The sequence below is a fragment of the Syngnathus scovelli genome, chromosome 1 (genome assembly GCF_024217435.2).
Source record: "Syngnathus scovelli strain Florida chromosome 1, RoL_Ssco_1.2, whole genome shotgun sequence".
Classification (NCBI taxonomy): domain Eukaryota; kingdom Metazoa; phylum Chordata; class Actinopteri; order Syngnathiformes; family Syngnathidae; genus Syngnathus; species Syngnathus scovelli.
In genome coordinates, this window is record NC_090847.1 from 9,570,982 (window position 1) to 9,597,500 (window position 26,519).

At 39.1% G+C, this 26,519-nt stretch overlaps 1 protein-coding gene across 8 annotated transcripts in view; it reads left to right on the top strand.

The window, feature by feature from the left end:
- enox2 (ecto-NOX disulfide-thiol exchanger 2) overlaps positions 1-26,519 on the top strand; it is a 158,288-nt gene that overhangs the window by 111,192 nt on the left and 20,577 nt on the right. For all 8 annotated transcript variants that reach the window (XM_049747624.2, XM_049747891.2, XM_049748128.2 and 5 more), the window contains 4 exons: positions 11,181-11,336; positions 16,663-16,869; positions 23,054-23,287; positions 26,079-26,291. In XM_049747624.2, the coding sequence (XP_049603581.1) occupies positions 11,181-11,336; positions 16,663-16,869; positions 23,054-23,287; positions 26,079-26,291 (810 nt within the window). The remainder of the gene's footprint in view (positions 1-11,180; positions 11,337-16,662; positions 16,870-23,053; positions 23,288-26,078; positions 26,292-26,519) is intronic.

Sequence of the window (26,519 nt, forward strand, 5' to 3'; positions counted from 1 at the left end):
TTTCTAATTATTCCACAGACCCATATAACGATATATAAAGTATATTTCAAATAACTATCATATAACAACAATATTATCAAACCATCTGTGTCACTCCTAATCATTAAATCCATCGATCAAATTCCTCGTCCTTTATGTCAACAACAGGTGACCATGAGCGTGCCGCACAGATCTAGTATACAACTATATTGTAGCGTTAACAAAGTACTAGGAAACTCGTGGGTTTGGTAAACGGCTCTTTATTTAACAAAACAAGAGTTCAACGAGCCAACAACTACTGAACTGTAACGATAAAAACATATACAAGTTGCCACACGAAATAAAATATATCAAATAACTATAACATAAATACGTTTTTCAAACCTTGTGTCACTCCAAATCATTAAATCCTTCAAACGTGGGGCCCTTCGTTATCTTCGTCATCCCGTGTTAGAATCCTTTGTCCTTATGTAAACAACCGCCGCGCTGCTGACGTCACTTGCAGGTCAAATGACAGTAATCCCTTGCTACATCGCGGTTCGTTTATCGCGGTTTCACTACATCACAGATTTTTGAATTTTGAAAATTTGCGAAAAAATTCACATATAAGTCGCTCCTGAGTATAAGTCGCCCCCCCCCCCCCCCCCCAAACTATGAAAAAAAAACGCGATTTATAGTCCGAAAATTACGGTATTATACTACTTGATGTTATGTATAATAGCATTGGTCACTATACATGCTATCTCCACACTTCGGTGTGCCTATTTTGCCAGTAGACATTTTTGCCAGTAGAAATTTTTGCTCTCCCACACACAAAACACACAGACGCAGACACGCATGTAGTCCCGAGCCACTGTTGTGACTCTGAACTAATCCAGGTGGATTACCTATCAATTCTTCATGACTAAACATCATCTTTTCTTTAAACCTCTAAACACCCGTGAGACAATTCACTGTCCTTTTCCATTTGCTCTCGCTAAAGTGTGTCTTGTGTGTTGACTGCTTTCTTGTATCCATCTTTTAAGTTTCTTTTTTCATTTATTGCAGGGTGCCCAACTACTTTCATTACACATTTGCCTTCAATTTCATCCACTGCGAGACAGGATTGTTTTTATTCTTGTTCTTCTTCTATAACCGTGCCTCCGGCCAAGCGCAAATGTCCAGTCAGACAGCTGAATAAACAGACCACCACCTAGGGCAAAGCCTCCAATCCACTTCAGCGTTTACAAAGCGGGCAATGATGACAGTTTTATTCCTGCGGATGGGGCTTCCAGCGTTTGTGTCTGTGAGGAGGTTTGGAGCACATGTTTTCATGAGGAGACTGGAGTCAGGCCAGAAGCAGCAGCAATAGATGAATTACAGCTCAGTAAATGTTGTTGTTCCATGTCAGGATTATGACGGCAATGTAAATGTGAAGTCGTTCTATAGTTTTGTTATTAATTACCAATACTAAGAGTGATGAATCGGTTGATGATTTTTTTTGAACAGGGTTACTCCTCTTGTATAGCGTAAGGATCCTCAATAGATGCATGAACACAAACCAATTGTGTTGCATTCTGATTGCAAGCACATAGCACAAAATTCAGTGCAAGCGTAGCGTTGTGTTCGTCCATGAAATGAAAAGCAGCATTTCAAGGTAGTCTTGTCAAGTGAGTCTCAGACTAGTTTTCTGTGTTCCTTTTTAGAACAGAAGCTGGAATCTAAAACCAGCACCTTTCCTTGTGGAGAACCTTTTCCTCATCTGGGAAAGCCAGTCAAAAGAATGCTCTTGTAGTAACAGATTCAACTTCTTCTGCTTGTCAATACAACTGCCAGCAATGCAACAAGCTTCCAAAGCGTACAAGACAATTTTCATTGCAATGAGGGGTAATGATCACTTAGAAAAACGGCTGTAGAAAAACGTTCCTAAACACCGCTCCATGAGGAAAAACTCATTGGAAACAATGGGAGCATTTGACCAGAAGTCTTTAACCGAAAGTTCCTCTCACATTTGTTATTTCATGACAGACGCCGGGAAGAAGGTGGATACAATCACAGCAATATATAAATACGATCTTGCTCATGGCGTTGAAACATTGTCACTCTTGTTGGCTCTCCTTCTTCTCCAATGCATAGAGAATGGAGATGTGCTTTTATGTTTAAAGCACAGTTATGGCGATGAACAAAAACACTCAAATGTTACATTCAAACGTCGAAATCATCACAAAGTGAAGGTAGGATTTTCGATTTCTTTCTCTCCCAATTATGTTGAAAATGCAGCGTCAATTGATGCTTTTTAAAACTCTTGTACAGCCGAATGTCAGCAAACAAAATAAGGGAAACTGTTCACAATGGAAGAAGAAAGGTGATGCGGTTTAAATAGAAGCTAGCAGTCTACTAACAAAGAGTGCAGCAGAAGCCTTGTGTGAAAAGTACAAGGTACGAGGTCAAAAAGAAAAATGTGAGGCGTCTTTGTGTCATATTGTGCTCAGTAAAATGAAATGGTTGACGACTCAAATTGATTGAATGCCTTTAGGTGATAGTCGGTGCAGCTGCAATCTGTAGATATTTTTTGTTTTCATTTTTGTGGGCATTCGTTTGAAAAAATTGCTTTTATTTGACAGAAGGTATGCAAATTGGATACAATTGGCGATTTATCGCGTGTTGACAAGTTACAAACAATAAAGAAGAGTGGTTCCTAATAGACTAAGTTTCTGCATTTATACCATCTTTTAGAAACTGCAATCCGTCAAAGTTGCTGTAGATAATTTTGTGTTTAATATCTTGTATTTTTTGTTTTGATTCTTGGTAACTGCTTTGCCATTTTGCTTTTTCACAGCCAAGCCTATACAAAAGACCTGTTAAAGCTACATGTTGGAATTAAAGCTTGGTGTCAGTAGGATGGATGCAAAACTATTTGTGGCCAGAAGCACGCACATACTTATTTAGTCAAAGCAATCACTCTCAAATGTATGTGTTGGCATAGCAACGACAAACTTGGCTCTGTGGCCTTGTCATTCTCAAGGCTGGAACACAGGATTGTTACTAATACGTAACTTTGTCAACATGGTGAATTGAAAATCAATGCTAAAATAGAGTGCAGTTATACTGCAGTTAATCTAATCATGAATATAGTAATATAGTAAATAATAAAATTTCCATTGCAATGACAAACAATTGGCCGATAGAGCGCAATGCTACATGAAAAATCCATAGAAATGTCATACCCCTCAAATCTTAGTATGTATAACTGGTAATAGGTTCAGCAGAAGGCAACTTCTGGTTCCAACATCTACTGTGACATCTGACATAGAGAGCATATCCTCTTCCAGGAGCAGTCCTCATTATTTACCCTGTGTTCATTGAAGCACATTCAGACTTCAAGTAGAACCAGATGGCCATTTCTATACTACAGGCTTTGTATCCAAGGGTCATTTAAGGATTCCTTTACTTGTTGGGAAAAGGACTGCTACCAGCAACTGAATCAGCTTCAAGGCATACCTTGAACAACCAAGAACCTTGTCATTGTTGATGGTGCTTCATTTGGTGAGTGACAGCGATTCTGGATATTTGAGCAAGACTTTTCCTGTTACATTTACATTTTGTTCACTGGGAAACTGAGAGCAAAGCGAGCCCTGTGGAATACAATACAGCAATGTCCAGAGCTAAGACACAGCAGCAGGGCAAACAAAGATTAGCATGTGTATCTTTAAAAGTTAAGAGTGACAAATGTGGGCAACCAATGTCACTGAGTATATATAGGTTTCACGTCAGAACCATGATCAAATACTAAAAGTAATGATTTTCAGGCTTTAAATAAGTTGAGGGAAAGAAAGTTGTTTATCAGTGCTGTTAGAAGCAGTGACAGAGTTCCGTATGCACCTGCTGTCAGTAAGAATGTAAAAGTTGTTAATACTTAGTATTACTAGCTAAAGGGCAGCATGTAAAGATTGAACAAAAGGGGACTCTGAATGGACTCCTGTGAGAGCCCACAAGTCCCTGCCATTGGGTATGCAGTACAATCAAGAAGTCCACATTTAAATATCCAAACTAGCTAGCTGTATTGCATGTTAAAATGAAGTGCCTGTTTTCACTGAAATGATGATTTCTGAGATGTGTAGGCAAAATCACTCCCTTTCTCCATTGCAGAAGTATTTTCATTTTTGCACAAATACGTTTGCAAATTTATCAAGCTTCATTTAGATTCACATACTTCTGCTCAAATGCACTGCGGAGACAAGATAAGGAGACTCCGGGGATAACGGTTGTTCTTTGAATAAACAACTACTCCTTTGTCTGCTGCATCCTACACGTCCTCATCCCCGCCCCACTGTGCCCGCACACACACAAAAAATACACTCACTCATACTGTAGTGAAATATATGTTGAACCTCATAACGCATCAGCCAATTGTCGTTCCTGAAAATGAATGAGGAGCACAATGTGCGTTTTTTTTTTTATCGTTTTTTTGTCGCTCACCTGGATTAACATCACACATTATCTGGGAGGTCATTGCTTTGCCGTAAGCGCATTTCCCATCCTTGGATGGACTGCAGTGTCCCTTTCTGCTGACTGCCTGGAAGCTACGTTGGAAATGTGCCAAGAGGTTTAGGCAGTGTATGGAGGCGGACAGAGTGGAAAGGCAAAGACTTGCATATTCACCGTCTGTATGCTGGAAAATAGAATTGGATGGTTGGGTATAGGGATGCTAGGATGGCATTCATGACACCCCTTCCCTTTCATGAAGAGTGTTTTAGGTTATTTCCATCAAGCAATCCACTTTAATCCACTTGGGTACTTCAGGCAATTTATTTGGATACCTATTGTAAAAAAGGATGACGACTTCAAAGTATGACGACAGGTTTTTGGCTCTCCTTTGCTACGAGCACCAGCTGGAAAAAGGCAGTGCTTGACAAAGTCGTAAAGTGAATTCATTTCTTCCTTGGCACAAACTGTCATCATCATGAAATATGTCTTACTTAAGGTCCAATGTAACCATTCTGGGACTTTGTAGGTGCCACCGTTCTGGGGTTCTGGGATCTAATCTGGAGTTAATTGAAAACTCAACTTTTCATGGGTGTGCATGTGAGTGGTTGTGAATGATTGGTTATTTAAATGAGCCCTGTGATTGACTGACAAACAGTCCAGGGTGTACCATACCTCTCACCCAAAGTCTGCGTCAATTGACTCAAGCTCATTTATGACAATGGGATGGGATAGGATGGGATGGGATGGGATGGATGGATGGATGGATGGATGGATGGATGGATGGATGGATGGATGGATGGATGGATGGATGGATGGATGGATGGATGGATGGATGGATGGATGGATGGATGGATGGATGGATGGATGGATGGATGGATGGATGGATGGATGGATGGATGGATGGATATTAATTTATTCTTTATGGTATAAAAACATGGACAGATGTAAAAATAAAAAAATAAATCATAATGACAGGTCAGCCATTATGAACTAAAATTTAGTAAGTAAACTTACTCAATAGTTAAAGACTCCTGACCTACACATAGTGGACAAGGCACATGTTTATGCTTCTGGCTACTTGCTAATTTGTTTCTGCTTGTCTTTCACTTATGGTTTGTTTTCAAAGAGTGCCCTTTTATTGACTGCCGACTGAGTTTACTGGGTACCCCAACTTTTCCATCCGTCATCAATTCTTTCTCTACACAGCACTAGGCAAGGGCCGGTTACATTTTTCAAGTTACATTGTGGTTTTACAAAGGCTGATAACATGACTAATATCCGATTGTTTCCGCTCTTATGCAATTTGACAAAGCGCAAAACAGCAGGGAAGTGACTACTCGTTTTTTCAGAAATAGGTAATGTACCGTAATTTTCGGACTAAAAGTCGCTCCGGAATATAGGTCGCATTAGCCATAAAATGCACAATAATGTGAAAAAAAAAACATTTATAAGTCGCTCCGGAGTACAAGTCACATTTTGGGGGAAATTTATTCGACAAAACCCAACACCAAGAACAGACATGAACGAGCAACAACAGGCTAAATGATAGGTATGCTAACGTGACATAAACACAAACGAAGAGCTGAGAACGGGCCTGACGTAACATTCAGAGTTATTAAAAAAAAACTATTACATAAATAACACGTTTATAAAACCATCTGTGTCACTCCAATTCATTAAATCCATCGATCGTCCTTTGTCAACAATGGGTGTGCGCCGCTGACGGCACTTGCACTTCAAAATATTCCACAGGCCCATATAACGATATATAAATTAGATATCAAATAACTATTATATAAGCAATAATATTATCAAACCATCTGTGCACTCTAAATCATTAAATCCATCGATCAAATTCCTCGTCCTTTGTCAACAATGCCCTGACGTCAGCCTCGTCGTTATTCCACAGATCTAGTATACAACTGTATTGTAGCGTTAACAAAGTACAAGGAAAGACGTGGGTTTGGTAAACGGCTCTTTATTTAACAAAACAAACTTCCAGGCGTGTGGCAGCGTGGACTTCCAGCCTCGGAGGTGGAAGAGAGATCCAAACTCTTCGTCCTCCGTGTCACTTAGAAACAAAGCCGCTAATGATGCCGGTAGTACGTGGGGCCCTTCGTCATCTTCGTTATTCCGTGATCAGTCTTTGTCCTTTTTGTAAACAACCGCCGGGCCACGCTGCGCCGCGCCGCACTGCTGACATCACTTGAAATTCAAATTACAGTTATCCCTTGCTACATCGTGGTTCGTTTATCGCGGTTTCAAGTTTTTTTTTTTTTGTGGGGGTTTTTATGGTGAAAATGTTTGAAAAAATTCACATATAAGTTCCTCCTCATTATAAGTAAAAAAAAAAAAAAAACACGACTTATAGTCCGAAAATTACGGTACTACAATTTGGTTTCGTTAGTGTCATATTTTCTTTCTATGTTTGCTAATGTACCAAATATTCTACATATTTCTGAAACTATAAGATGCAAATTACTCTTTTAAAAAATATAAACGCTCTGGTAGGCTCCTTCGAGACGAATGCCGTGTACTTGGAACAACGCCTGCCCTTGGGTCTTAGCTCTGAGTCGGCATATTACTAACAGGCCGGTATCAAAAGCACCTGTGGTTCTGTGGTGATCAATAAGTTCAGACAATATTTGCTCACTAAGAGAGACCAAGACCATGAATGGTTTTATAAATTAATGAAAGACCCTTAAAATTGATCGTGAAACACACAGTGCTAATGCAGGGCCTCTAAAAACATTATAATGTGCTCTCCCTCTCTTCGTCAGCAAACGGGCTGCTGGATCCTGCAGTAATTGTAAGCTATTCATAGTTTTTTTTTTTTTTTTTTTTTAGAAAGACTAGAAAAGAGAAGTGTTGCTGTAATCAATACGGCTGGAGATAAAAGCGTGCATTAGCACCCCTGGGTTTTCTCAAGAGAGCAAAACAGGAGGACTCTTGCAATGCTTTTTGTGGTTGTGAAATAAAGCTGTCACTGTTATTAACTAGGGATTAAAATTTAGCTCTGGGTCACTTTTTAACTTTGTATGATTGTGTAAAACAAAGTTCTTGTAATTTTGAGATTTTTTTACTCTCTCTCTCGCTGTCTCGAGTTCCAGGACCAATAACTACCAGTTTTGTTCTTGATGAGCTATAATAAATGGTCTGCCGTCCAGGACTTTATTTCGAAAATACAATTGGAAAGAGTATCAATTGGGCTGTGGTCATCTTGATAAACTGAAAGAAAGAAACCTAAAGATGAGTGTCATGGTAATATTTATTTATATAGCACATCTGAAAAATATGTGTTCACAAATTGCTCTGACAGAGTTCAACACACTACATAAAATGCAATAAGATAAAAAAAAAAAAAAAACGCACGCCTGGTTAATCTTTGAGATGCTAATTGAGGAGAAGTCCCAAAGGGTTCTATATGCATTGTACAATACAGTATTATGTGATTCTATGACCACCTGCTTTGGAGTCATACATTAAGCTAGATCAAGATTTAAAGTGTCCCAGAGCGAACAATGTGAAACTCAACTAAGCTTTACCACTTGATGGAAATATTGTATTTCATTCCTTAGCTTGGAGGTAAAAGCTACGAGATCAAGAAGGTAAGAAAAGGGTCAAGTAGTTTCCTTTTAGAGAAGATCAGCAAGCTGGAATAACTTTCTTTGAGCATTTCTGCTGCTGGTTGCAAGCAGGAGGAGAAAAAATGAAGGCTAGCGTGTTCGTATAGAAATCCAACGATGGTGTCAGAGATTGAGAGAAGCATATTACAATCTCTGCTGGTGGTCCAGGTGGCAAGGGCATCTCGCCTCATTAAAGAATATTATACAGAAAGCACCCATGTCTTCCCGACCGCCACCTGTTCAGAGGAGCGCTTACGTCAGGAATAGACGAGGAGAAATGAGTGGGAGGCACGTGGAACATTTCTGGCCGGGAGCCTTGTGTGAATCTTTTCATATTTTACATGTGATTGATGAGCTGCTCCAATTGTAATTATGTTGAGCAAACAAACAGTCAGTAGAACGAGTGGTCAAAAGATGCGCATCGTCGAGATCTTGATAAAATGCAGTCAGTCGTGCATGAGGAAGATGTTGTCCGGGGAACAAAAGAATGCGCAGTCTGAAATGCAAAGATAAGACATGTAAAAATGATCAGACGCCTATGTTGCATCGTGGGCGGACCCTGTCGTAAGCTTTCTATTACTTTGGGTTTGTGCGGCTCCATAGGAAAACCTCTTTGAATGTACCTGTGATCTTCTCCACCAACGCAAAGATAAGCTTCTCTTTTGCAATGCCATTATAGGTTGCAAAAATCCATCACTGACAGCATCATATTAATGGAAGCCCGTCAGCAACCGCTGTGTTTCACTTCTGTTTAGTATTGTGTAGTCTTGACATTACATTTCATGTTTGCAGTGTGTGTACAAATATGTTTACAACGTGTACAATGGCTGCAGCTGTCGGATTTTAAAATTAATTATTCTACTGATTTCCTTGATTAATCGCCTAAACGGATAAACTTGGTTTGTTATGATGATGATGATGGTGATGATGATGATGATGATGAAGAACTGTAAAAAACTGCAAATTTAATGTCTGTTCTAAAACATTTGCTTACTGGGAAAGTTGGTGGCTTCAGACAACAGGTGCCCTATCCTGAGTTGTTTAACACATCGTGATGTAAATACCATGAAATGAAAACTGCAATTCTGAACTTTTGAATGAAAACACACATCTTTTGTTTGGAAAACTGAAAGTCTTCAATATGCAAAAAAAAAAAGCAATGAAATTGACCTTGCTGTCGTAATACTTTTAGATGGGACTATATTACATTTGGAATGTATTCTTCAAACTGAATTCCAGTCAATGTTATAATAACTATCCATCCATCCATTATCCAACAAAATTGTTTATTTCTCTATCAATTATTCATCTCATATTTAGCGAGTGGAAATATTGTGCTTTGTGATGACAGTTGGGTAATACTATGATGTATTTCGATGTACTCACTTGTAAAATTTAAAAGCATTTCTTTTTTCAGCGTTCATAATTTCAGAGGGAATAGCAATGTATTAATTTACATATCATATTAATGCAAAAAATGAATAATTCAGCGTGATTAATACTTAACATTCAGTAAATTACAACTGCTATGTCTGTTGGAAGGCTGTATAAACATCTCTTGAAAATAAATTTGGCATCTCATAATAAGAAGTGAGGGAATAATAACAATCGTAATAGTATGCTGGTGATGAAACATAACCTGGAGCTTTACCACACAAATGTAAATGAGGAACCTCACTGGGAGGAAATCAACTTTATTAGCCACCACATAGCGCAGCGCTCTTATTGATTGACACCAGCAAATGCTATGCACGGACGCGGCGCACCTTCCTCAAGGTGGTGCGACGCATTGCCTCGTTGCGCTTTTGCTTCCTGTTCGATAATACGTATATAAATATGGTTTGCAGCATTCCCTCCATGTAAGTTGGGTCTCTTTCAATTCAATTCAAAGGGATTTATTGGCAAAGCACCGTTGCCTGATACAATTTGCAAACGACTATTTCTCTCCACTCATTATAGCAGCTTGTTTTATAACTTGCGTATTTATTACATCCTCTCTGGCTCCAGGGATCTATTTCAAGTCTGCACCTTTAATGTGCTAATGCCTCTATTCTCCCACTCCCTTCATTTTTAAGGAATTATAGGCTCTATTTCCATTTAGTGCTATATATTATGTAACTTGGCCTGCATGGGATTTACTGCTCATCCAAATGAGTCTGCTTGTTAATGGCAGCGATATATTTGTCATTGTATGGTCCAAATAGTAAAAAAGTTATCGTTGAAGTCCTAGAATATATCTGTCACAATACTGCTAAACCCATGTTATGAAAAGTGCATGACATTTGAATAGAAATCCATTTTTTCCACAAGTGTTTCAAAATTATTTCACAAGTAAATTAATCTGTATGAAAATAATAAACAATGTATGAAGAATACATTTATTGACTTACATATATATTTAATTTCAAATACATTTTACATGCATGTGATGTCATTTTCTCAAAATAAAAAAAATGAGAAATGAAAAAAAATTCTATTTGAGTACCAAATATCAAATTTGGAATGATGATGAAATAAATGTTTTTACACATTATTTGTTTTCTTTCAAAGCGTTCACGGCCCTCTTATGGTCACAAGAAACCTAATTATACTATATAATGTAAAATGAAATAACAATCCAGATGATTGTTGGAAGTAACGACTGTTGCACTGAACAAGCTTATTTGAAGAGGTACCAAAACAGCAATTGTGGTAGTTGTTAGCCAAATGTTTTATGCACTCACTGTGCATAGCAGTAAGTATACATGCACGATCTAATTGAGTTGTGTTAAAATAAAATGACTGTTGAAAATAATACTGCTCCATTTATTCTGACAGTCAGAGGTGACTTAAAATAACTAGTTACCATGTTTATTATTGTAGTTGTAGAGAAGAAAATAGTACTTCTAACTGCAACAGTCAAAGGTGTCACGCAAGGGACTTACCAAGCTAACATTTTAATAATGTATATTGTTTACCGCATTATTAAGTCATGAATTGGAATAACCACACAATCAATTCACAATGAATTTTTTAAACTGTGAAGAAAAATATGATCAATATATGATGAAGTGTCACTGTGTGAGAAATTGCTGCAAGAGCTGATCCTGGCGTCTTCCTTTATTGCAGACTTTGACCCCAGCCTCGGGATGATGGCCGGGATCACTCCTATCAACCCCTTGATGCCCGGCCTGGGCATGGTGCCTGCACCCCTGTCGCACGACGTGCCCGTCGTCAAGGAGATCATTCACTGCAAGAGCTGCACCCTCTTTCCCCCCAACCCCAGTAAGTCATGCTTACTGCATGCACCTCTGCACAGTTTCTGTAGTCAGTTTTACTATTAAGACGATGAAAAAGCAAAAAGCATCAGAGTCTATGCAAATATGACAATGTTGAGCATTAAATTTGACTACCAAGTACTGATTCTTCATCATATTATTCACATTGCATAGTTGACGTAAATGTACTTTTATTATGTAATTTTATTGATTATGACATAATTTTCATTCAACTCCATCACATATTTGAAGTATTGTCACATGGCTGACGTCTGTTGTTTTTACCTTGGAAAGGGGCACTTTGGTGCACACATGCAGTTTACACATATCTATGATGAAAATATTCAAACAACCGCCATTGGCTAAACTGCGTTAATATAATTCATATTTCACAGGGTCGAATGAGTATAAGCTAATAACAAATAAGCCCGTAAAATATGTCAAGTCTCTGCGGTTATTTTCATTCTAGTCATTAGCCACTATGTGTGAGTCGCACTTGCAACTTACATTAGAATCATTTCAAATCATTTGTGTATGTAAATTGATATGTGATTGTGTTACTGAGCAGACAGACCCTTTCCTATGTTGCATATTATTCCTGTTTTTTGCTATTACGGTTATCATCACACCTTTGCTGTCACCGCTAGTCTGCCTTTTTACATTCAGGATCGTGCTCATAACCACAAATTAAATCTCAATAACAATTGGTAATAAATTATTGAGATTTTTCAGGGGAAACATGCGTCAATGAAGTTAACCAAGTTTGGTGAGCAGAAATACTATATCCTCTAAATTTCTTTTTTGGGAGGCAAATGCAGTTTCGCGGAGACCTAGTTGAGAGCATTCTCTGGATGTGAGTGAATATTTAGCCTTCCAATGCAAGGGGAAAAAGAAAGTGGGTTCAGTTCTGACTTAAGCAGTTATTCTAAGAGATAAAACATGTGCCGCTGTTCTCTTAGCATCAAGTCAGCCCATAATGAGGGTTCACAGTCACACATAAAAGCAAGCTTGTGATATTTTCAGGTCTCGTTTGTTTAGTCAGACTACAAGTGAAAAGCCCGATTTATCTCCCTTCCACCTCACAACGGCAGCGCTGTCACTGGTTAGCACCTTGGCTCATTTTCTGAAGAAAAGTTTGCTCATCGAAACTTATCGTCGTCTTCAAGGAGATAAAAGATGGTGTCACATTTGAGGGTTTAGCTAAATAAACACATTGTGGCGTTATGGTAAACTGCTTTTGAAAGTACTGTATGTGGTAGTGGGAAAAGGTGATTTATTAAAGTCTGGCTTTTCCTGTATAAAACAACCATTATGCTGCCTCAAGCCAGAGTCTATTTTGGACCTCTATGTTGTTTTATTTATCACTGATTATGGACTTTTTTTTTCAGGTCCCATTTTCTATTTTTCCTCTCGCCGTCTGTCCCCGGCTCTCATCACATCTCACAATATGTCACGTAAAGCACTTAATCTCCCGGTGAGCCGACCAAGAAGCCGACATCTAGAGAAACAGATGATAGACTTGATTTGCGTCAAAAAAGACAAGTTTTTGCTTTCACTTTAACTCTTCGGCAGCACGGATGGTTCAATTAAACTCATGGTTCAAATAAATAATAACTGAATTCCCAATTCAAGTTGGTTTTGTTACACCCCTACTGTGCTAATACAGAATGATAATACAATATTGGGGGGTGGACAAGGTCTATTTTATCATCCTCACACTGAAACAAAATATTCCCTAAATTAACAGAGAATGCATTTTATAATTCTAAGTTACAATTTCTAACAAGTGATTAAAACATTGCTAAGGCCATTTGAACGCTGTTGTTTCTCAAAACAGCAGCACCTATCAAGGCACGTAAACAGCCTCACAGCTGAATTATAGTGTGGTATCCTGAATGTTGTAAATGGAATCCCTGGGCTGTAGCTTACTTGATGTGGAGACAACGCCATCTGTAACAACAGTTGGTGGTAGAATTTGTCCTGTTTTCACACCGCAATGTTTTTTCCATTTTCATGCTCCGGGAAATTACGCCACTTCTTTCATCCAGTTTGCATCAGTTCTTGATTTTTATCTTTCTGCATACTGATCATTTTTATGAAGGTTTCACCTTTATACACCTCCTCACCAAAATATAACAGCAAGAATTTCTTCCTCGCTACAAGAAGTTCCAAAAGTAGCTCTAGCAGGCTGGGCCGCAAATATCACAAATCGTTAAACTAGATGATCTGGAGTCACCTTGGCAAACTGCAGCAAATCTCCCTTCGTTATTACAAGCATTTATTTCAAGGTGGGACTGCAGAATTCCTTTCTCCTTGAATATCAATGAGATATTTGCAAAGCAGAACCCTTGTGAATATGCAAATACCCCACTCAAATCAGCAGGAGTAATATATTGACGATAATAAACTGTAACAGTCTTGATATACAGCTCGTGGTTGGATTGTTTGAGTTCCATAGATTCGTACTTTAAATGCATATCGCAGCGTCCGGCGGTTCAATTGGATCTGCAGACCTTTTGTTGTAAGTCATTGCCGGTTTCTCATCTCTGTGCTCTTAGAGCTCATGATTGAGGGTCGCATCAGAGTCTGAGTTCATCTTGGGACATCCTTGTGAGCGAATGGCACCTCTTTAACATTTAATTGAGCCGGTTGGAATGTATCAGGAGAAATGTGTCCTGGAATCCTCCTAGAAATTCCGGATGGGTTTAACATCCTACCTAAGATTGAAAAGCAAGAATTCTGGGTGTCTGGGGAATGTAACCTTAAGGACTGGGAATTGGGTCCATGGTATAATGTTGACCTGTCGTATAATACCTCTCAAATATTTGTATGGGATAGAATGACACCACCTGTCCAAGACATGTTCGGGTTTAATTTTCCAATTTGGCGGAATGGATTGCACTAATCAAGATAAATTACCTCCAATCAGGAAAAATCCGCTTGTATTTTTTTGCCAAGATTATAGATATAGATACTCTTGCTTCAATTCAGCATGGCAGCTGAAATGACCTATGACATATAATAAAATAATTGTGTTTGGACCAATACCAGTGTCGGTATTGGCGCTGATACTACAACGCGCGTAAAAATGCTCTGATACTACAACACCGATATGCTTTTACCTCCCTGGAGTAGCAGCCATGGCAGCTGTGTGGAGATACTTTAAGGCGCAAACACAGACATGACATGACACCACAATGCCCGAATGCAAATTCTGCTCTTTAAAATGAATGATGACCTCACCTCGGCTGGCAAACAGAGATGTCCAGCCTGCATCCAGTCCATGGTTTGAGGTGTTAAAATGTCAGTAATCAATAGTTGGTCATCTGTAAAGTGTTATATTTGAGTGGAGAAGTCCAACAAGTTTGTTTTTGTGTTTTAACATCTTATTACATAAAACACATTTTCATCACAATTGTAAAACAAAATTGCGATATCACTGTTTATGTACATTACGAGATACGCACACAATTTTCATCAAAAAATAGCCTCTATTTGCGTACTATTATCTGAACGGTATCGGTATGCTTGTATATTGCCAAACTTGATACTTAATACACTTGATATTTTTCCCCTTTGTGTGGAAGCACAATTACTGTTGAGCAACCGAATCTCAGAAAAGGAGGAAATCCGTGGCGTAAATGTGTTAAATGTACGTCGTGGAGAGGGTTTTATGCGTGCACAAAACAAAATGAGGAAAATAAACAGAGCATGAAATGAGTGCAGCACTTTGCTTTGACTGCATCGTTCCTCCTTAATTGTGACATGAAGAATTTCCGACAGTATTTTGGTATCGTATCATTTCAAAAATGACTCGTAGCACAAGAAACGCAGTAATGAAACAAACTACGTGCAGGTGCTTAGTGTCCATGGAACAGCATTGCATATGGTTTCCATCAGCCCTCCTTTGTCTTAACTGCTCGCACAGCGTCCCCTCTGACTGACCTTTAGCTGAGTGTTAAAACCTGCGCCCCCCCCCCCCCCCCCCCCCCCCTCCTTGAAGGTTCATTTTCCTCCTCCATCTCCTCGCTGTGAATAACCTCACCGTCGCTGTGCATTACCTACTTTCTCCTGACTTTCATCTTACCTTTTCACAGTCTGGCCCAACACATGCAGATCCCTTTGCCTCCCCGTTTGACCTAATTTTCATAATATAAAAAGTCATCTGTATATGAGTTAGTCCAAATCTGTCAAACTGAACATCAAACAGAGAGTTGCATGTTGTCCATTACAAACAACCACACTTCCTTGTCATTGTGTTGTCAGCCTTTAATATTTGCACACAAATGGTGCAGCAACATATCGACAGACTAACAGTACTCGATTTTGCTGATGGAAAAGCAATAATAATGAATGTGTCAAGCTGACTAGGTACCATGCAGTGGGAAAAGGCCATTACCTAATTTTTGTCAAAATTTCAATCCATCAATGAGAGTAAAACCTACCGAATATCAAATTTAAAGCCTTTAAAATAAGTTTTGTCTCTGGCGACAATGATGCAAATGAAGGAACACCCTCGAATGCAATTAGGGGTTGTTGTTCTTTAAAAAGTATTCAAATCCGGTTGTCTGAAAGCCAGCAAAGCTTTCGCGAGAGAGCGAAAAGCATCCTTGACGTGCCTTTGATTAAACGATTCTCCCGTTGTCCACTCCTCCAATCACATCGACTGTGGCTGATTTGTCGGAGTGGAGATCCGTCAACACTCGTCTGCTTTGGATAAGTGATTGCTGCCGTGCGGACGGGCTTTAAACGTGGTTCATTTTCATGCATGGGATGTTTAACTCGTTGCATTAATCTTACAAATACACTCAAGAAGCCATTGCTCCCAAGTCATAACTATTCATGTCTTTGGCTTTTGATGGCAATATGTGACAAGAACTGGATAATTTAGATTGTTTTCTTTGGTATTTGCTGTTTTTGTTTCCTCTTTTCCTTGAACGCCTTAATGGATTTTTGTTGTGCTTTTGAATTACAATGTAGGCTATCACTTTTTTCCCCTCTTCAGTTTGATGTATTGCAGCTTTCGAACATCTTTTTATTGAGCCCGATAGAAGAGACATTATTCAGATGTTGGTGTTTCAAGCACAAAGTATTAAATTATTTAGTATTTTTCAATTGTCGCTACTGCTCCCTTCCCTGCTTTCAATAGTAAAATACTGTTGTGACTTGGATTTTATTGCCTGCCAAAGTTGTCTCAACAGTTTAATCTTCACGCAATGTTCTTGCTCGGAATAAATGATTAATTGGTTTGTACTCCTGTGAAAGGGGGAAAATTGATTGTTTACTATTCCCATCTCCAGTTGTCAGTCCAGCCTTTCTTTTACAACCAACAGATCTCCCGCCTCCAGCAACTAGAGAGCGTCCTCCTGGTTGTAAAACGGTGTTTGTCGGCGGCCTGCCTGAGAATGCCAACGAACAGCTCATCATGGAGGTGTTCGGACAGTGCGGCGATATCACGGCCATTCGAAAAAGCAAGAAGAACTTCTGCCATATTCGATTCGCAGAGGAGTTCACGGTGGACAAAGCCCTTTTCCTGTCTGGTAAGGAACATTTGTCAGCCTTGCCATTATTGTTGGCGGCAGTTTTTTTCCGCCATTGATTGATGGAAACGTTACATTTCCTGACCTTTTAAAAATCCATAATGATGGCTTCAAGTGTGAACATCATAGTTTCCTCAAAACTGATCCAACTATTTTTGTTGACACATGAGTAATGCAATCAGTTGACGGATGAATCTTGCATTCATTCATCTTTCTGTGATCTATTGGTACTAATATATCAACAATTGCACTGATATCATTATCAATGTGTTTCTATTTGATTGATTGATGGTTAATCACAATGGTTGATCAGGTATTGACCCACAATGGGGTGCATTACTTAAGCTGCATGGTGCATAGATCTTTACTAAGGCACACGTGTTTGGTCACATCCGCGGGTTGATCTTCTCCACTAATTGCCAAATGTAATTTATTGGTGAACTAATGCCTCTATCAAGAGTGAAAATTGGTGCTTTTACTTTCTGTATGTATGAGTACTTCAAAGAGATAAGCATTAATAAATCTACAAGAATGGACCCAAAAAGTTACCTAAATGCTTTTAGAATATTTCCTAAAAGTTACCTGTAGTTACATAAATATTCTCAAATACTGCCTGAAAATAATCTAGATACTGCTGGATGAAAACAAAATATCCATGATTTAACAATTTTCAAGTGCTTAATTAATTATTCAAATTGATTGCACATATAAATTAAATACAAATTGCGTCAGAATAAATGTTTGAAAAGAAACCCAATGTTTGATTGCATATATAGTCAATCTCTTGAACTAGCATAGTTTGTAGATCATTTCTTCACGTACCATCAATTTTCCATTGATGTGAATGTAAACCTGAATGATTGAGAACAATCCATGGGTGGATAGATGGAAATAAGTAGACAAATAAAGGCCTCCTGTCTAATAAACTACTTCTAATTGGCACCCGGTGTTGTCAAGGTCGTTGACTCGATGATGAGCAACTCGCAAGAATCGTCCGAGATTGTGGATCAACGTCTGATTCATTCAGCAAGGATGACACCACACATGACTTATCGTGGCTGCAGATCCTAAATTTACCAGCTGGGACATAAAGAGCCTATTTGCCGCAATGCTGATTCACACCTGCCTCTGCACAGCAACGCGAGCCGAGACTCATGGGTATTGTAGTATCCCACACCATCTGTCTTCCAAAACTATTGACGTGTGATTCATCGAGCGTTGGCGCAAGGAAGTTGAAATGATTAATAACACGTCAGCCAAGGGATCGTCATTTTTCAGCACTTTAGCTTGCTTTGGATCGTGAAAAGAACGTTGATGTAATTAATGCAGATGGTGAAGTTGTCTGGATTTTCTGATTACTAGCATTACCACCACTGTAAACCACCTCACAGTAAGTGAGTAAACCTATTCACAGCGAACACCAAACAGCAAAAAAAGAGGAATTCACGCCTTGCTAATATTTCCTTTACCTTCCGCTAACAAGCCTGGCTGAAATTGGTTCCTCTTTATAATCCAAATATCTTAGAAGAATCTGGATATAGCACTCAAACATATTCCTTTATGCCAAATACTACTTTTTTAGCCACCGACCACAAGTGGTAGGATAGTGCAGATAAAAAACCCCAATAAGAATTGCACATTTACATGAAATTACTATAAGCTGCAATAATATTAGTCGTTTTTATCAGAGGATAAAAAATACATGGCTTTGAGTATTGCTAGATATTCTGTCAACTTGTGTTGCTTCAGCGTTTGTGTTAAAATATTTGTTGCTTAAACAACTATATCACTGCAACACGGTTCTGTTCGGAAATCCTTCTATGGTCTTTTCCATGGTCTTTTGCATTTCTTGTTGGCATTATGCTAAAGAGACTTATTTCATGTCACGCTATCTGGTTATTTAAAATACACGTCTAATTTGCATTTGCTTTGTTTTATATTTACCCAAACCGTAAACTTCAACTGATAGTGGCAGCAAACAGCCTGAAGCTTCCTTATGGGTGTGGTCATGTGACTTTGACTATGGTTGTTGTGTGTGTCAAGTTGAGATCCAGTTCATGTAGTATTAGACAGTAGTGTGCGCACACTGCACATACACTGCAGCCTGAACACTGAGATCTCCCGACATGAAATATTGAAGTACTGCTATATTGCACATCAGACCTATCTTTAAGCCCCCGACCTCGAGCTCATTTCTTTTCCTGTTTGCGCAATCCCTGCCCAATTACAAACCACTGGCACTGCCACTTCTACTGTCTCTAGTGATGTGAATTGAGTGAGTCATACACACTGGACACCATCGCAGTGTATTATTGGAGCGCACCCGGATGAAAATATACTCTGAACCATTTCAACAAGAATTTGCTCATGAAAAGGACTTCTAAATTCATGAGTCACCATGAGGGAAAACTGAATGTAAATGAATAATTAATGTCCAGAGTTAACGTCATCACTAATATCATGTCATTGTTAAGAACCACAGGCGGTCTGTTGATACCTCCTTATCCTCTCCAATTCTCTGGATGTTTTATCCCATATTGTACTGCACTGGATCTCTCTCTATATACTCTGTACACACGCCCACTCAACACTCTGTATACACTTATACAACCTTGTATATTTACACCTTTTGTTTACCATTATGCGATACGTAGCTCTGTACGCCCTCTGTATACAGTTTGAACAGGCTCTGTGATGTCTTCATACACCCTCCGTACATTCTTTACATCACTGTATGCACTCTCCGTACACCTTCAGCACTCTATCCACAGTATGCCTTTTATATATCCTCTGTTCACAAACTACCGTAATTTCCGGACTATAAGTCGCGGTTTTTTTCATAGTTTGGGTGGGGGGGCGACTTATACTCAGGAGCGACTTATATATGGTTTTTTTTCACAAATTTTTACTTGATCATTAAGACATCACTTACAAGTATAGTTGACCACTTCCCATGTTATTTTTAGTATAGTTGATCACTTCACATGCTTTTATTTCTTTATCTTGAACATATTCAAAACATAAAAAATAGAGAAAACATCAAATAAAGCAATTAACACTTTAAAGCACCATATCCAAGTCCACTGTCTGCTGTATGTACACTTGCTCCATTTTTGCTCCTCTTATATTTATTATTATTATTTTTTATTATTTGTTTATTTATCATTTATTCAATACTCTTATTTATTCATTGTTAGTGCCTTCTTGGTTTTTTTTGTGTTGCTTGTATGCATATGTGTACTATCTCACCGAGGGATAGTGGAAATGTAATTTCAATCTCTTTGTGTGTCTTAGTATATAAAAAAATATATCGACGATAAAGCAGACTTTGACTTTGATAAAACAACCAAAAAAAATTATATTTTCAGACGAAACTGGATGAGGGCGCTCTAAATTTTACCGTTGGCCGTGACTCATCAACTGGGTGGGCTTAAGAAAAATGGCACCAAAAAGAAACTCATATTTTGCAGGTTACAAACTTCAAGTTGTAAAATATGCAGCTGAAAACAGTAATCGAGCAGCAGAAAGAAAGTTTGGAGAACCGTGATGTACCAATGGATTACTATTTCAAGTGACGTCAGTAGCGCGGCGCGCCGGTTGTTTACATACAAACGTGCCCACACAAGGACTACCATCATTAGCGGTGATCATTTCTAAGTGACACGGAGGACAAAGAGTTTGAAGGAATTAAGGATTTGGAGTGACATAGAAGGTTTGAAAAACTATTATGGCTTTTACGCACGCCCGGTCTCTACTGAGTCGGGGGCCGACGCTCGGCCGAGTGGCTGTCCGCGAACGGTGCGCGGGGCTCGGACATGGCCATTACGCACGCCCGGTCTGTCTGGAAGTCCACGCCGCCACACGCTTGGAAGTTTGTTTTGTTTAATAAAGAGCCGTTTACCAAACCTACGTCTATCCTTGTACTTTGTTAACGCTACAATATAGTTATATAGTAGATCTGTGGAATAAAGACGAGGCTGACGTCAGGGCGCACGCGCGGCGATGTTGACAAAGGACGAGGAATTTGATCGATGGATTTAATGGAATTAAAGTGCACGGATGGTTTGATAATATTATTGGCTTGTATTATAGTTATTTAAAATATAGTTTATCTATCGTTATATGAGCCTGTGGAATATTTTGAAGCGCAAGCGCCCTCAGCCGTGCGCACCCATTGTTGACAAAGAACGATCGATGGATTTAATGAATTGGAGTGACACCGATGGTTTTATAAACATGTTATTCATGTAATAGTTGTCTTTAATCACTCTATATGTTACGTCAGGCCCGTTCTCAGCTCTTTGTTTGTGTTTGTCACGTTAGCATACCTATCGTTTAGCCTGTTGTTGCTATTTAATGAATTGGAGTGACACCGATGGTTTTATAAACATGTTATTCATGTAATAGTTGTCCTTAATCACTCTATATGTTATGTCAGGCCCGTTCTCAGCTCTTTGAGTTTGTCACGTTAGCATACCTATCGTTTAGCCTGTTGTTGCTATTTAATGAATTGGAGTGACACTGATGGTTTTATAAACATGTTATTCATGTAATAGGTGTCCTTAATCACTCTATATGTTACGTCAGGCCCGTTCTCAGCTCTTTGTTTGTGTTTGTCACGTTAGCATACCTATCGTTTAGCCTGTTGTTGCTATCGTTTAGTCTGTTGTTGCTCGTTCATGACTGTTTTTGGTGTGGGATTTTGTCGAATAAATTGCCCCCAAAATGCGACTTATACTCCGGAGCGACTTATATATGTTTTTTTTCACTTTTTGGGGCATTTTATGGCTGGTGCGACTTATACTCCGGAGCGACTTATAGTCCGGAAAATACGGTATATCCCCTATACGCCACTGTACCTACACACACTGTGTACCCCATGTAAAATGTCAACTTTATGCACCACGCATGTATTGTTTACTCTTCTATTCGTCGCTATACAACACCTTCTGTAATTTATAATCACCTTCAACATGGGCTTATGTTCTTGTGACTAGCGCAAATCTGGAGCTACAAGTGGTGTAAATCTGCAAAGAGGTGGGTTAGACCAGATGTTGATAATTTCGTAGATGCTCACAGACAGGTGTATTTACCTCATACATTGCATGGGAACATCTCTGGGCAGAAAAGGACATAGTAAATTGAACTATAAGCTTCTATCCTAGGGATGGCACATGTGCACCCACTATTTACTATACTGCAGGGGTCAACAACATGGTACCCAAAGGCACCAGATCGTCCCCAAAGACCACATGAGTAGCCATCGTACCTTTTATAAATATAGTTTACCTGCGATGCAGGTAATTTGCGATGTGATTTTCTAGGAATGCTATAGAAGTGGTCGTTTAGCTAGCAAATTTGTTACTTCACAAGTACGTGGTTGCAATTCACATTCTTCAGTATCTAAGAAGTAGCTCTCAGTTTCAAAAAGGTCGGTGACCCGTGCTGCACTGCATGTTCACCCTTTATACTGTACACAAGCTGTATACCTCCCATACACCCCTTGTATAAATACTTTCTTTATACACTTTATACTCATCTATACAATCTGCTGTGTTTCTTATTAAGTCTCTACAAGCTCTGAAATAAAGGTAGCCAACAAGCAACAAAGATGGTGGCTGACAGTAAGAATCAATAGTCTCAAATGTCCCTAACGCAATTTGTGGACGATAATCTGAGCTGTATTGGGTGAGGAGGAAGGTGCGCAAAATATGGACTGAGTCTCTTCATCTTTCATGTCTCCAGTTTCATCCTTCGACTCAGCGGAATGATATTCCTACAATGAGGAGCTGTGCGGTTTCCCGAAATATGTGTATTTATAAATTGCGGTATACATACAAGTCTGAAGGCAGCATTGCGAAAATGATGTCTCTCTTTCATGTGAATGGGCTATAAAAATTCGACAGCTGTCAAAAAGTCTTCGTCGCCATCCAAGCAACCGTGACTGCGGCACTTTCTTTCACTCTCTTTCGCTTTTTGACACCCTTGCTCAGCAATGTTGCTTTTTACTGTCAAATATCTGCTCCAAACCTTAATGTGCATTTTTGTAAACATCTCAATAGTTGACAGCTATTGGCACCACTGCGCTAAAACACTGCGGGGAATTACATCAGATTGTTGGTCCTTCATATTACCCACAGCATTGTATTTTGAGTTGCTGAGGTCTCGTCTGTTGTCTCTCAAGGTTATCGGATCCGTCTGGGTTCCAGCACGGACAAAAAAGACACAGGCCGCCTCCACGTGGACTTTGCCCAGGCCCGGGATGACCTCTACGAGTGGGAGTGTCGCCAGCGCATGATGGCCAGAGAAGAGCGGCACCGGCGCAAGATGGAGGAAGACCGGCTACGGCCGCCCTCGCCTCCCCCCATCGTGCACTTCTCAGAGCACGAGTGCAGCCAGCTGGGCGACAAGATTAAAGGTTTGTATTGTGTAATATAAAATAAAAAAAGCTGTGGAGCCTCCAACATTAAACCCAATCAGTGTCAGGATGCTGGTTGACTTCAGAGTTGTGCTAATTTCAAAACAACTTTTCCCACAGAAAATAATGTTAAGTATACTTTTAACCGACATACAAGAATAAAAGTAGTCTGATGTTGTCCTCTGAAAAAGTATGACTTCATATTCCTGTGATCATAATTTGTACAGAAGTTTGTGCTTCAAAAGCGACAGATATCTAAACAATACAATATACAGTAACAACTTCATTCCTGTAGTATTCGTAAAAAAAAAAAAAATTCTGAAAGTATAACTTTATTCTCAGAAATTTACCCATTACCCTCCGCAGATTATTTTTTCTTATATACTAAGGTTATTAAAAAATTCAAATGAAAGTAAATCAATCGAGCAAAAAAATTAACTTTTCCTCAGGCCCACTTTCTTGAATTACATTTCCTTGTATCAAAAAATGCATGCTTTAAAGAAAGTAATGCCTCATAAAAAATTTAAATTAACTTATAATTACGAAATTGCACATTTTTTTATGAAGAAATCAGAGCTTACTTAATCACATAATGTGACGTTATTTGCTTAGTATTCTGCCTCCCTTTTTATTCTCAAGATAAAATGCCAATTAATTCTCATGAGATTGCAAAATATTGTCAATCATCATTGCATAGTATTAGCATAGTATTAGCATAGTATTCCAAACTATTTGTGTACCCGCTTCCTAATGATTAAATTTTTCTAGTGCTATTAATTTTATTTTATTTTCGTTTTTTTTTTTTTGTGTGGCCCGAATACTTCATACCGAATATTCTGAGACAGGCAGTATTTAATTAGACATTGCAATACAGGTATACATACAGTGGTCATGAAGGCTACACAGCCCTGTTCAAATTACATGTTTTTGTGATGTAAAAAAAATGAGACCAAGATAAATCATTTCAAAATTGTTTCTGACATCTTTGTACATTGACAAAGATTCAAATTTTACTGTGACTTGTAACTTGCACGACTCAATTTAGCGATATCCCTCTTTGAAAGAGGGAGGAAACAACTGAGATAATGCAGTTGCACAAGTTAGCACACCCACTTTAAGTGGACCATTTGAAAGTGTTCCAATTTAACCAGCCATCCCTCGAGTCAGCACAAAACTGCCACCATTTAAAGAGCCTCAAATTAACCTCAAATGAAGTAAATTTATAATGTTACAATATATTACACATGCTGAGTCAGCCTTTTGCTGACTTTACTTTCTTTCTAGCAGAAGCCATCAGGTTTTGTGCTAATTCTGACTGGTGTTTGGAACTGATGACGATTCCATCCACCTTGACACACTCTTAAAAGGCGATGGCTGTGTTCAGAGTCAACCATTCACATTCACCTGAATGGACTCTAAATCGTGGCCCATTTTTTTGAGTCGTTCCCCTTTGGAGGTTCCAATCTTGAACAGTAACAAGTTAAATCCATCAAGTTTGATCACTGACTAAAGCGAGCCATTTCCAAGCCTGTCTCTTCTGCTCCACACTCCTGAAGTGTCTTCTCTGTGTTTCTGCCTGAACAAACTTGTTTCCCTAATGAGGGCAGACACTTCCAGCTCTCTTTCAGTCTCGGGCTACCTGATAACAGAACAACACCCTTTCACTTGAAAGCCGCTCTCCATCATTGTGTCTTTCTTGGCTCTCCTCTCTTGGCCAATGCCAATGATTTATTTTTAATCGCTTGGCACTGGCTCTTGTGAAATGAAGCTTTCCCTGAAACTGAGCAGCAGCGAATCCCTTTTTCCTGTCTTCCCAAAGAACAAACCTTGCTATTGATGGCAACAAGCTCACAGATGCACTTTACAAGCTGACAGTCTATAAATGACCTTTTTCTCCCCTCCTTCTATGTGTAAGGCCATTTGTCACGTGTATGCTTGTGTTTTTCCTTTCATCCCATAGGCCGGCCTTCCACTCAGTCACCTGTGTTTTTTGTTTCATTTTTCATCTTTTCCGCAAGGCCTCCCTTCGCTCTTCTCATTGACACTGCAAGTTCCATCAAACTTGCAGGCCTATATCAGAGCCAAGAACCCTATTGATTTATTTTTTAAGCACAATAACTTTGAGGTATCTGAGGTCACCCCTATGGGTTTGTTTCATATTTCCTGACACCGCTTTTCAAACCCTCAGGGATGTTTTGTTCTGTATCAAAGTAAGAGAAAAAATATTGATTTGAAAGGTTAGCATGCCCACTTGGGCCCTTGTTAATTCCCCAAAATCCATTGTCTGTTTTTTTTTTGTTTTTTTTTTTTTAATTAAATGTGATTCTGTATTAATTTTAGATAGCATAAATATAGTACTGTGAATCTGTCTGGCTCTCTCTGTGAAAAAGTAATTGCCCCCTGAACCAGTTGAAATCAAGCATTTGCGATATCAAGTGATGAGTCGCTTCCTCGCTGTCTCTTCCTGGATTTTCACGGGTAGAATGACCACGTAATTCATTGTTCCATTAATCACAGAAAGTCATCCAGGCCTGAAAGCAGAAAGCAGCCCTAGAACCTCCCAACATTTTTGTCGGTTGGCATAGTGTTCTTTGTATCGACTGCTGATATGTTGTGTCCTTTTTTTACTATGGTGTAATGGTGTAGGACCTACACTATAGGTTTTAAGAACATTCATTTTTATGTCACAGATAGCAGAGGTGTGATGGCTTTCTGTAGGCAGCAAACAAGTTGGTTAAGCCTCTCCCTAGCAACAGTCTCTTGCTCACACGCGACTGCCTTTTTTAACTAGACGACGGCAAGTTTGCAGAGGCGGTGCGCGTGCTGCTGACATGGCTGGAGCGCGGCGAGGTCAACCGCCGTAACGCCAACAACTTCTACTCCATGATCCAGTCATCCAACAGCCACATTCGTCGTCTGATGACGGAGAAGAGTCAACACGAGAAAGAGATGGAGGAAGCCAAAGACAAATTCAAGACTGCGCTGTCAGGCATACTTGCTCAGTGTGAGTGTCAAACCTTTTCATAAGATCTTATAGGGCGTTTGTTGAAAATATACATGACATACTATGAATGGAAATGAAATGTGTGTAAGGCCAATTTTTGGTTTGATGTACTAAGTTGCCGATGTTTCAAGCATACTGAATCAAATGACTTTACCCACAAATTGTACAAGACACTCATGTCTGAAGCTCTGAATGCTGCAACAGAAGTAAGTACTTTTGTTCGGCTAT